This window comes from Rhinolophus ferrumequinum, chromosome 11 (assembly GCF_004115265.2).
Source record: "Rhinolophus ferrumequinum isolate MPI-CBG mRhiFer1 chromosome 11, mRhiFer1_v1.p, whole genome shotgun sequence".
Classification (NCBI taxonomy): domain Eukaryota; kingdom Metazoa; phylum Chordata; class Mammalia; order Chiroptera; family Rhinolophidae; genus Rhinolophus; species Rhinolophus ferrumequinum.
In genome coordinates, this window is record NC_046294.1 from 69975613 (window position 1) to 69989019 (window position 13407).

The window sequence follows — 13407 nt, forward strand, 5'->3', positions numbered from 1 at the left end:
CTTATGAAAGGCTTTATTTATGTAAGAACAAATGGCTATGTATTAAAAATATTAATTTAATTCTCTCAAAATAAACGTAAGAATTATTTCTTTGCATTCTTCACTAATTTTTCCCACCTTTATGTCTTTCATCTGTCAAAAATGATTTTTAATAAGAGATCCTTATAAGTATTATTTATAAACTTCAAAAACCAACTTGGTCTATCTTCCAAATGTTGAATGGCTTTTTTTGTCCTCATTCCTTTTTTTTAAAACAACTACATTGAGTTTGATTTGCAACTCACTAGTTATTAACTATTAGACCACAGCCAAGTTTCTGTTCACTTTCACCTATGTTTAGTAATCTTTAAAACAGAGAAATTAATATTGAATTTCCAAGATGCCTGGCATAGAATAAGTATGATAGTAACTACTATAATTATTATTCATCAATTTCCTTATATTTCTCTTTATTTTTTTTAACATTTTACAATGTCAAAGATAGTTTCTAAATGATGTCTAATCAGTTTTTATTACAGGATATTTACATCTGACAGTTATCTAAAAAATCCTGATGATAATAGGAGGAAAGTGACAAAAGACTTAAACATGTAATCACTTTGCAAGTGAAGCAGCAAACACCAAGTCAATATTGGAAAAACTGTCATTTGTTTTTATAAGAATCATAAAAGTGAAAGCTATGAGGCCCCTCAGAAAGAGCACCCCTCTTAGTTCCTCAGTCTTACGATCTTACATATGAATCTGATACCAAGATAATAGTAATTAATAAAACTCAAGTCTCTGACACCTAGTCTAAAGTGGTTTGCCTTTCTCAATTGTTTTACGTAAAAATTCAAACTCAATTTTATGAAGTTTAGAATTCATAATGAATTATCTCTGTATTCACATCACTTTTGACATTAGAGAATTAATTGAGGATGCCTGGAGCATTGACAGTAAAACTTACTAGCACCACCACCAGGATGAATGTATCCAAGTACAAAGAAAAATTATCACTCCATTCCCATTCCTTCCTCCAAACTCTCAACTCCCATAAGCCAAACATTGCCCCTTATTCAGAACAAATTTAGGACTAGGAAATTAAAGCCCAGGAGACAGATGAAGCTCAGCACATTATTGTATAAGATTTATCCTCTTGCCTTGACCCTTTTCCCTCTCTTCTCCTAGTAACTAACTAATCTATTGTACTTAAAATACCTAAGATCATAAGATCAGTGTCCAGAACCCCTTATGTATTTTCCTTCTTACCAGTTTCCTGCAACCTCTCTCCCTTTCCCACACTAAAATATTTCGCCTTTCTGAAAAATGTTTTTTGAAATATTTTATTTGTGTGTGTGTGTGTGTGTGTGTGTGTGTGTGTGTGTGTCATACTGTAACTATTTAAGGTATTTCAGTAGGTATAAAACCTTCCTACTTGGTTTGCAAAGTTGCTCAGCCCACTACACCACCTACCGTGATCTTTATGAAGTCTCGCCAAGAAAGTCCTCTTAGACCTTAATATCCACTAACGCTGCGCTTCTTCAGAGTTACTGAAAATTTTGAACTTACAATAACCATGAATCCGAAGACTTGGGACATATCCATCTTTGTTTTGTCCCTTGTAAGTTTAGCATCAAATTTATTGTCAACTTCTAATAATTTACAAATGTACGAGGTCTGACAATTAATCTTGCGAACGTGTTCCAATTATGTTGCTAACCATATATATATATACGTATATATATATATGAGGGATTATTCATTATGAATTTGTACCAACTGAACAAACAGTTAACTAAGTTTACTATGTGGAAGTGCTGAAAAGGCTGCATGAAAAAGTTAGATGACGAACTTTTCGCCAGCAATTAATGGCTCTTGCATCATGACAATGCACCAGCTCACAGGGCACTGTCTGTGAAGGAGTTTTTAGCCAGTAAACAAATAACTGTATTGGAACACACTCCCTACTCACCTGATCTGGCCCCCGATGACTTTTTTCTTTACCTGAAGATAAAGGGAATATTGAAAGGAAGACATTTTAGGACATCAGGGGGAATACGACAATAGCTCTCATGGCCATTCCAGAAAAAGAGTTCCAAAATTGCTATGAACGGTGGACTAGGCACTGGCATCAGTGCACAGCTTCCCAAGGGGAGTACATCCAAGGTGATCATAGTGATATTCAGCAATGAGGTATGTAGGACTTTTTCTGGGATGAGTTCGTGAATTTAATTGTCTGACCTCATATATAACATATTCTTTCTTTTTTTTTTTTAATTTTTTATTGGGGAATAGTGTGTTTTTCCAGGACCCATCAGCTCCAAATCGTTGTCCTTCAGTCTAGTTGTGGAAGGCACAGCTCAGCTCCAAGTCCAGTCGCCATTTTTCAATCTTAGTTGCAGGGAGCACAGCCCACCAGAATTGAACTGGCAACCTTGTTGTTAAGAGCTTGCACTCTAACTAACTGAGCCATCCGGCCTCCCCTCCGGAAATTCAACGGCAGCTCATTCTCTTCACTATAGTTTTGGAGGGCGCAGCTCACTAGCCCATGTGGGTATCGAATTGACAACCCTGTTAAAATCTTGCGTCCTAACCAACTGAGACATCTGGTCACCCCTACAACATATACTTTCAAATGTTTATTTTACCCTACAGGATTATTACTACTCCCACTTTGCCGTCACCTGGAATTTGTCAATACCTGTTTTATCTTTTTGTGTTATATACATATATGGTTTTAAAGCTGTCTCAGATCCTTTGTGGAATAATGCAGGGAAGAAAAGCAAAGAAAGGAATCAGGCAGGAAGGGAGGAAAGAGGGAAGGTGGAAGGAAGAAAAGAACCTAAAGAGTGTGCGTGTGTGTGTGTGTGTGTGTGTGTGTGTGTGTGTGTGTGTGTGTTGGGTACATGTGTTTGCAGCTCATATTCAGGGGAATAGCATGAAGTAATAAATGGTATATGCACATGATATATACTGGTAATTCATAAGTATGGCTGCGACAAGTTGAAATTATGATGGTTTGGTCTCATGCATCAATTTGGTGACACAAACTCCTCTGAGCTGGGTCTGTGGACAGTTGGCCCAAGTAGGTATGAGTAGTTCATATGTCTACATCTTTCCTTTATAGCTTTTCTGTATCACCAGTACCTAACTTAGTGTTCAGTGTGCAGTTTACACTCTTGAAGTTTTGTTAAACGAATTGATGAAATTTGTCTTGTATCTTGTCATCATGCTTCAAATCACACATCCCAAATCTACATTCTGTCATGTGAGGCTCTCGATTGCGTCATTCCTTGTATACCTTTTTTACTTTGCATGGTTCATCTAGGATGATTGGTATAGTAATTCTGTAAGCTGCAGTTCTAATTAAAGCTCCACTATTAAATTTTACATGAGATGCTGAACTTGGAAAAAGTATGAGCAAAGACAAGCCCTGGGGCCCTGTACTTCTTGACCAGAAACCTTCTCCTCCAGTCTATTGTTTATCTATGTGTCCATGTGCTTTATAGTAAGTCCAGAAAAAGGTTTGTGTCAGTTCATAACTTAAACCTGAATTCTGAAGTCCTTGTTTAAGGTTTTTTGCCACTCATTTTCCCCTCAAAGGTATAAAACAGAACATATAAACAAGTGTTTTTTAACTTATGTGAGTAGCAGTAAAATAACCAAAGCGCCATCTTGTTCTTATGTTTTAGTTCTCTCCTTAACATATTAGAATGTGTAATCTATTAAAAGTAATCTCATAAGCACTCAAACCAAGTTCTCTGATGAATACTTCCAAAGAAATGGCTTTCTATTAGCAATGAGATTAAAACCAGCTATATTTTCACTGAGCCTGTTCTCTCCAGTTGCCATCCCTACTCCAACCAAGACATTTCACAAATCATTCTGCCTCAGCTCACCCAGAATCTGGTGTGACACATGGACCACTTTCACTTTCACATTTTAAAAATGTTTTGCTTTTTTTTTTTTTTTTTTTTTTTTTTTTTAGGCAGAAGGATTGAAATGAGAAAAATACACTCTCCATCAAAGTGCAGACTTCTTTTTAGTATATATGTCTTTATGAAAGAAAAAAGAATGATTCACAATTGAAAGAAATCCATTTATCTTTGTACTGCTGGTGCTATAATATAGGAAATAACAACAGAGACAATTGCATGAGAAACTATATTAGCAGCTAATACAAAATAAAGTAATTACAGCTGAGTGTTATCTTTTGGGTCATTGTGTTCTCAAAACAAAATTCAGATCATAATCATTCTGTAATTTTTTTGCGTCTAATTTCTTTGCCATGCCTGTTACTTCCATTTCTCAGAGATAGGCATTAATTTAATACTATTCCTATTAAACTAGTTTTAACTACAGTAGGTTGATTTCAAATATCCTAAAAAGTAAACATAATATATACTTGTACTAAATGTATTGAAAGCTACATATATACTTTTCAGTAACCATTTAAGAAATTCAGTTAAGATAAATTAATATCCAAGCACAGGGAATAGAGTCAATGGTATTGTAACAGCTGTATATGATGTCAGAGGAGTAGTAGACATGGGGGGGTTGGTTATCACTTTAAAAGGGGTGTCAATATCTATTAGTTGCCTTGTACACCTGAAACTAATACAAAAAATAATAATAATATCCAAGCAGCTTTCCAGGGTTTATAAATTCCATGAGAAAGAAAAGAGGACAGTAGAACCATATATGCTCTAAAGAGATATTACAGCCCTACTGCAACTACTGTCTCACTGTGTGGTTCCTGCACTTTTAGGAGTAGAGTCAAAGAAAACCAAATTAGAAACCCTGCCATGCTTTGTTTTCATATTGAGATCATTTGTTGGAAAAAGGTAGCTTCTATCCCTTAGGACCAATGCATATAAATTTAACGTCGTGAGTCACATATATGTGAAAATGAATGAAGTTGATTTTTACTATACATTCAAGTGAATGTTTTCAAACCACCAAAAAGAAAAAAAAAATAGAACTAAGACAATTCTTTCTCTCTTATCTTGCCACTTTGTGAAACACTTAACTACTTACAATGAAACAGAATTATGTATAAAATCTTGAACACTTACTTCAATAATGAATACTTCTTTGACTGTTTATTTGTCATTATGTCTTTACTGTTTATTAGTTTTCCTGATTTTGAATATATTTAAGATTTTATAGTAAATTCAGCAAATAAGTAAATAGTTACCGATCTCTCAAAAAGTAAGGTATAGAGTCCTTCTTAGGATATTAAAGTTAGTTATGTATCTCCTTTATATCCATTTAGTATATTTTCTTGACTGCTTACTTTTATCATTTGTCAAATTAACAAACATTAAATTTGAGGATCTATATTGTGTTACTATAAAACATACTATTTTAGCATGAAATAATGAAAAGTTTCAAAAAATCTCTTTTATAATTGATGAATAATGGAAGGAAAGGCAGAACATTTTCAAGAAACATTTCTCACTATGGGGACATGATTTTACAGAGAGAATTCTGGGACAATGGTTATTTATAAAAATATTAAACTACTATTTCTAAGAGGCTATTCTAAAAATCATGTCTAATCAGCCTAGACAAGAAAGGGGAAAGAGACATAAGTACTGAGCTATAAATTAATAAACAATATTAGAAATACAAATAACACATAATTATTTTTTAGACCACTTTATATTTAGGAAAATATTTTCAAATTGTGCAAATGTAACATAATTTAAGGGAAGATAACTGAACCCCAGTCAATGCTATAATCCTTCATATGTATAAGTATTTCAATAGCTGTAATACTCCCAGAGTAATCAAAATGAATGAGTATAATTAATGTTCAAGCAATTCCAGACTTCTATAAAATAAAATAACAGGACTTTTCACTCACATTTATAGAAGAAAAAACAAAAACACTTTATATCCACTTTATATTTTGCTCGAGCACACAAGTCTCTCTAATTTGACAAATGCATGTTTAGTTTAACATACCATTCTTAGCATGACATATAATGAAGCAGCAAATTGGACACCAGGTACCCCTAACCACTTCTATGTCTCCTCTCTATGCATGAATGGGTTTTATTGGTAGTAGAAAAATTAATATGTAGGAAATATTATAACAAAATAAAAGAACTATTCAATGTGTTATAAATGTACTAATTTCTTCCTACACTAGCAACTTGTATGCACTACAAAGAGTGAAATCTGAAAAGCATGGTATTTAAAATTGGATGGTATAGATTTATTTTTAAGGCCCTCCTATCATATTTAACAAACAAAAAGAAACTTTCTCTAGATAATGAGAGCAAAGTTAAGTATAAGTTACAAACGTAGTAATTCTTTAAACTCCTTTTTGCCTTGCATCTAAATGCTGTGTTATGTTGACAGATCTGGGAAATTTTAGTGGCCGGACAAGAACTGCAGTCTCTGTGAGGGAAGGCCAGGGGGTTGTTCTGATGTGCTCTCCTCCGCCTCATTCTCCAGGTACGGTAGGATCCATTCTATATTGCTGCTGCTCTCTTTTACTATATGCTCGTTTTTTTAAGATAGTGTTTTGACTGGGGAACATTCCAGATAAAATGTGCATGGTTTTCATGAAATGTATCAGAGTACCAGATATGAAATTAAAGATCCCATACTCTAAATACCACTGGACAAGAGTCTGAGCTCCTCTGATGAGATGGTTTTATTATCATTCTAACTTTTGGCTGTTGTGGTTATGTCTGTGCCTGCCACCAGTGATATTGTCTGGAGCACAAGGAAAGTGATAAGCTGAGACAGTAAAAACCTCTCAAAATTATTGGGAGTGTCAGAGTTGAGTTAACTGAACACCAATGTGCATCTTATTTCACAAGATAAGCTGGAAACTGGTTTATGGTGTTTGTCACACTGAAACAAAAACTGCTAAGAAACATTTTTTTTGTTTCAAACAGAACCATAATTTACTTATTATTTTTTGGCTGCTTGAGCTCTTGTAAAAGTCCTGGTAATAGGTAAGTACTTCATGGCATTTGGAGTCACATAATAGTAAACTGTGCTCAGATTAATTATATTCCCTTTTGTCAGCTCACAGCTAATTATACTCATTTTGTTTCAGTCCTGTAATTTAAAAGGAGTACATTTTTGTACCTCAGTATAGTTTTCCTATAATACAATTTAAGAGTGGACAGCATCAATTACAAAGAGAGAGAGAGAGAGAGAGAGAGAGAGAGAGAGAGAGAGAGAGAGAGAGAGAGAATATCTGTGTCTATTTCTATCTTAGAAATAATGAAGACTTTAGCGTTAACCACTGGAAACAGAATTCAGGGTCCTGGAATCTTAATAAGTTTTTCTTTTTTATGTTTAGTATGAAAGCCATACTTGTTTCTAAGTTGTATTATTGGTGTAGAAAGGGGGCCCAATTTTGTTCCACCATAAATAATTTTTATCATAAATTATAATAAAACCTTTTTCAGTTTTCTTAGCTTCTCAGCTTTATCTGACCCTCCTAACTTGTCTTTTAATTGAAAAGAAAAGTACACTACATTTCAACAGGAAAATATTTTTGGAAACATTCTGAGTTTTAAAATCACTATTAGGAATAATTTCTGAGTTGTACCCACCTAATTCCTATATGTCTATTTATTCACTTCAATCCTTCTGTGATCAGTTGGGGATCTTCCAGTAAATACATCTCATCATACCTGCATGTGATTTGAGATCTAAACTCTTTCAAAGCAACATGTGCTTTAACTTTGTCATGGATAAGCCAAAAATTTTTAACAACTTTAGGAGAATCCTGTATCATGAATACATGTTAAGTCTAATGGGTTATGAGACAGATTTTGTTTGAAGAGCAGTATTCGATGAATAATTGTTAGAGATAAAAAGAAGGAGGAGGAGGAAGAGGATGGGTGGAGAAAACAAGAAGCTCTGTAGAGGATGCATGCATTCATCAGCAAACTTACAGGAGTTAACAACATGAAATGACCCCTGTGGGAAAGAAAGCAAGATTTTTTTGAGTCATCATTTATATAGCAAGGCTATTGGAACATTTGTAAAAAAAAAAAAAAAAAAAGTGAAATGGGAGAGGATGATATAGGAAATATAACTGCAAGATTACACATAGACAAATTATCTATTTGGCAAAGAAAACTCTGTGAGAAGATTTCTAATGGGAAAGAAATAGTATAATAAATTGCATACATGATAAACGAGATAAGAATATGTATTAATAATTGATTAAATAAATAAAATGTGATCTTTGATGGAGATCAATAAGACTAAGATTGCTATTGTATATATGTCATAAGAATTATTAGACTGATTATGTAATTTAAGCTTGTAGGACAGGTTATATTCTACTAGGTACTCATTCTGGAGTGTTATGTCAAATTATTGACTCAACATCAGTGTTAGCACAACAGAATTTTAGGGGACACATGCATAGCCCCATATAAAAGGAGTAGCTCAGTGTCCAGGCCAATGTCTGACACTTACCAGATGGGCAGTTATCCCTGATCAGCCAAATCCTATACATCCTTAGCTTCTTTGTTGAACATTCCTTTTATATTCTGGCTCCAATTAAACTTGCGTGTCCCCTGAAAATATGGCTTCCCGTGCAGCCCTTTGAAGTTATGTTATTTAGTCTCTCAGATTGTATGTACCATTCAGTGTGAGTTTGGAACAGTTATCCTCCTTTTTCCTCACTGCCCATTCTCCGTCCTTCCTCCTTACAAACCCTCAGTTTTGAATTCAAGCCATCAGTCTCCACACTTTCTTGTTGAAGTCATTAACACACCCCCAGCTCATGCCCCTTTATTTCCTGAAGATTTTACCAACTGGGTAACTGTAAGTTTCTTCAATACTAGTACAGTCTTAATATATGGTAATTTCACTCGGTCCCTTACACCACCCTGTCCTCTTCATTCCTTTTATTTCTCCATTCCAATGGTCTTGTTTTACAACCAACCTTGGCCACTTGAGCTGTTATTACCAACAGCTACTTACAAGCATCCTATTCTCTAACATCTACTATCTTCTGCTCAGTCCTCGTACTTGGACTCCAGAAATCTTTTAAACTCACTGAAATCTACAAATCATTGACTCTAGCTCCTATTTACCCTACTTATTTACCCTCCTTTGATTCTCACATTTCTCCATCAATCATTATCATTTTCTTGAATACAGACTCAATTTCTCCATCCCCCTATTGCTTCAACACACTGACTTGACAGTTGGCAAATCCTTAATCCTGATGTAAACCCAACATTCATTCAGTCTATTGCATGTCCGAACCTACTCAGCTTAATATGAATATAAAAATATAGTTATGCAGACTGATCTGAATTTAAAATCCAAACTATGAATTTCAAGTGTACTTTCAGGCTGACTAGAAATTTAAAAAAAAAAAAAAAACCCACAAAAAAAACACCTATTCCTTTTCCTGTAATTTTGTTAAACCCACAATGTGTCTCCCATCCTTCAATTTTTCTCCCTTCTTCGCTCTCATCTAACAACAATTTCATTGTGAAAAACAAAGCAATTAGAAGATGATGTCCACAAGCCTTCATCACCAAATCACACACTCACTAGCTTCTGTATTGACACACTCTAACTTCCCTTTTTTAGTATAGATGCATCATGGTGTTTCTAAGTCCAATTCTTAGCACTCTAGTTTTGTGTGTGTGTGTTTATTTTGTTTTTATTCTGTTTTGTTTTTTATCTACTTAAAGAAATCATTCTGTAATTCTCCTTTCTGCATCTTTAACAGAGATTGTTTACTCTCTTCTGGATCTTTCTCAACAGCATAGAACCATACTGTCCCTTCTTCCATCTAAAGACAAAACAAAGCAAACTTCTCTTGACTCATGTACACTTGCAGATAGTACCTCATTTTTCCTGCTCCACTTCATAGCAAAACTCTTCAAAAGCTTAGTAACACACTATCCAATACCACCACTCTAATTCTGTCTCTCTATTGTGTTTCTCTGTTCCCCATTCTTTCTCTCTCATTTTAACAGATTTATTGAGGTGAAATTTATATCCCAGACAATTAACACATTGTAAGGGTGCAGTTCAATGACTTTCAGTCAATCTATGCAGCTATGCCACCATCACCAAAATCGAGTCTGAGAACAAGTCCATCATTTCACAAAGGCATTCGTACCCATTCTCCATGCAATTACCGATCTCTATTAGAAAGGAAAAAGTCACTATACTTTTTCCATTTCTAGAAATTTCATTTTAATGGAATCATAACATGCAGTGAGTGTGTGTGCGCGCACATGCACGTGCACATGTGTGCTTGGCTTGTTTTATTTAGTTCAATGATTCTAAAGTGCATTCATATTGTGGCATATATCAGTAGGTTGTCACTTTATATTGTTGAAGAGTATTCCATTGTGTGGACACACCCCATTTTTTTTTATCCATTCCTCAGTTGAAGGATGTATAGATTATTTTCATTCCACAAGTTTGTCACTCTTTCCTCCATATAACACTTTCTTGCAGGATTGCACACTCTCGTTTTCCTCCTATCTTACTTCTTAGTCTTCTTTGCTTATTTTGTCTCATCTCCTCAAACTCTTAATGTTGCCATCCCCCATATGTCAGTCTTTGAACTTCTTTCTCTCTTCCTTTTTTTCTTTCTTTCTTTCTTCCTTCCTTCCTTCCTTCCTTCCTTCCTTCCTTCCTTCCTTCCTTCCTTCCTTCCTTCCTTTCTTCCTTCCTTTCTTTCTTTCTTTCTTTCGACATTCAGTATTATTTTATATTAACTTCAGGTGTACAGCATACTGGTTAGACATTTATATAATTTAAGAAGTGATCCCCCTGACTAGTCTAGTACCAACTTGGGCACTATGCATAGTTATTACCATATTATTGACTATATACTCTATGCTTTACATCCCCATGATTATTTTGTAATTACCAATTTGTACATCTGAATCCCTTCATCTTTTTCAACCTTCCTCCCACACCCTTTCCCGTCTATCACCCCAATAAATCTAGTACCCATCTGACACCATGAATAGTTATTACAATATTATTGACTATAATCCTTATGCTATACCCTACATCCACATGACTACTTTGTAACAAACAATTTGTACTTCTTAATCCCTTCCCCTTTCTCACTCACCTCCAACCCCCCTCTCATCTGGTAACCATCAAAATGTTTTCTGTATCAATTTCCGTTTTCTTTGTTTGTTTATTTTGTTCTTTAGATTGCACATACAAGCAAAATCACATTGCATCTATCCTTCTCTGTCTGACATACTCCACTCAGCATAATACCCCCCAGGTCCATCCAGGCTGCTAAAGTTGGCAAGAACCTTCCCAACCCTGGCTAAGCAATGTTTCATTGTATATATGTGTCACCTCCTCTTTGTCCATTCATCCATCGATGGACACCCATGCTGCATCCACATCCAGGTCATTGTAAACAATGCTGCAATAAACATATGGATGCACACATCTCCTTAAAGTAACGTTTTGGGTTCCTTCAGGTAAATACCCAGAAGTGGGATTACTTGTCCTTCTTTGTCTCTTGTTACAGCCTTTGTTTAAAGTCTGTTTTTGCCTGATATAAGTATGGCTACTTCTGCTATTTTGTTTGTTTGTTTTGTTTCCATTCTCATGAAATATCTTTTCCCATCCTTTTACTTTTAGTCTGTGTGTGTTTTTTTTATCTGAACAGAGTCTCTTGTAGGCAATATATGTAAGGGATTTGTTTTCTTATTCAGTCAGCTATCCAATATTTTGATAGCAGTATTTAATCTATTTACACTTAAAGTAATTGTCAATAAATATGTAGTTATTGCAGTTTTATTATTCATATTTTTTATCTTATTTGTTTTCTACTTCTTCTTCTGGAATAAGTTCCTCTAACATTTCTTGTAATACTTTACATGGTTTTCAGTCTATTCTTCAATCTACTCCTTTAACTTTTTCTTGTCTGGGAAACTCATTATCTGTCCTTTGATTCTAAATGATAGCTTTGCTGGGTAGAGTAATCCTGTTTGTAGGTCCTTGCTTTTCATCATTTCAAATATTTCCTGCCAATCCCTTCTGGCCTGAAAAGTTTTTGTTGAGAAATCAGCTAACAGTCCTATGGGAGCTCTCTTGTAGGTAACTAATTGCTTTCTCTGGCTACTTTTAAGATTCTCTCTTTGTCTTTAACCTTTGACATTTTAATTATGATGTGACTTGATGTTGGCCTCTTTGGGTTCATCTTGTTTGGGACTCTCTGTGCTTGCTCATCTTGTATATCTATTTCCTTACCAGGTTAGGTAAGTTTCCTGTCATTATTTCTTCAAATAGGTTTTCAGTTCCTTGCTCTCTATTTTCTCCTTCTGGTGCCCCTAGGATGCGAATGTTGGCACTCTTGATGATAGATTGCTTGTCTCCATTTTGTTTAGTTCTTTTTCTGGATCTTTGCTCTGTTCTTTTATTTGGAACACGTTTCTCTTACTTCCCATGTTGTTTGTTTGTATGTATTAGGTAGGGTTGCTGTGCCTCCCAGTCTTAGTAGAGTGGCCCTATGCAGTAGGTGTCCTGTGGGACCCAGTGGTGCAGTCTCTCTGGTCACCAGAGACAGGTGCTCCAGCTGTGTTCCTTGTATGTGTTGTATGTGTCCTCTTGCAGTTGAGCCTTGGTTGCTGTTTGCACATCAATGGAAGGAATTGCCCTATAGGCTGATGGTTGTGAGGACTGGCTCAGACTACAGAGGAGGGGCTGTGGTGCAGAGCCTGACCCTGCAGAGCAGGATTTGCTTTAGTGGGGCTTTGGTGCCTATCCAGTGTGCCCTTTGGGTGTGTCATCTTTGGAGGCAGCTGGGTAATGTTCCAGCTGTATCCAAAACTGGCCACTAGGAGTTCCAGCTCTGGGGCTTCCTGGGAGGGGACACACTGCAGGCCAAATTTAGCCACAGTCTGTGCTGTGTCCTGGGCCACCTGGTATCAGCCACAAAACAATCTGAAGATGGCTGCCACCCCCACTTGGTTTAGAGGTGCCTCCAGAGGCCAATGTGTGTTCAAATGTCGGCTTTCACTAGTGCCAAGCTTGGGCTACACAGCCAGAGGTACAGGACATGCTGAAGCCAGATGCTGCTTGTTTGGATTTTGTGAACCTTTGAGAGATTTTATGAAAGTCTGCAGCATGAGCAGGTTGTTTGTACGGAAAAGCCACTAGATGTGGTTTGGGTGGGTCTGAAAATTGGGAGGGGTAGGGTCTCAGGGTATTAGTACAGCAGGGCTGAGGAAAGGTGATTGCCAGGTTGATGGATATTCAGACATGGTGGCCACCTGTGTCTGCTCACAGGGAGGGGGAGAGCTGACCAAAGAACCAATAGCTTCTGCCAGCTCCTCCATCTGGGAGAAAGCTGCCCCTCCAGCACTTGTCCTAAAACCAGACAATGCAGTTCCTCCCTATACGTCCCTAGCACCTTTCCAGCTGATGCCCCAGTGC

The 13407-nt window shown here is 36.1% G+C and overlaps 1 protein-coding gene across 1 annotated transcript in view; it reads left to right on the plus strand.

Annotated features, from left to right (window-relative positions):
* CNTN5 (contactin 5) overlaps positions 1-13407 on the plus strand; it is a 1273287-nt gene that overhangs the window by 853153 nt on the left and 406727 nt on the right. Inside the window, 1 exon segment of the mRNA XM_033121922.1 lies at positions 6349-6444. Coding sequence (XP_032977813.1) covers positions 6349-6444 — 96 coding nt within the window.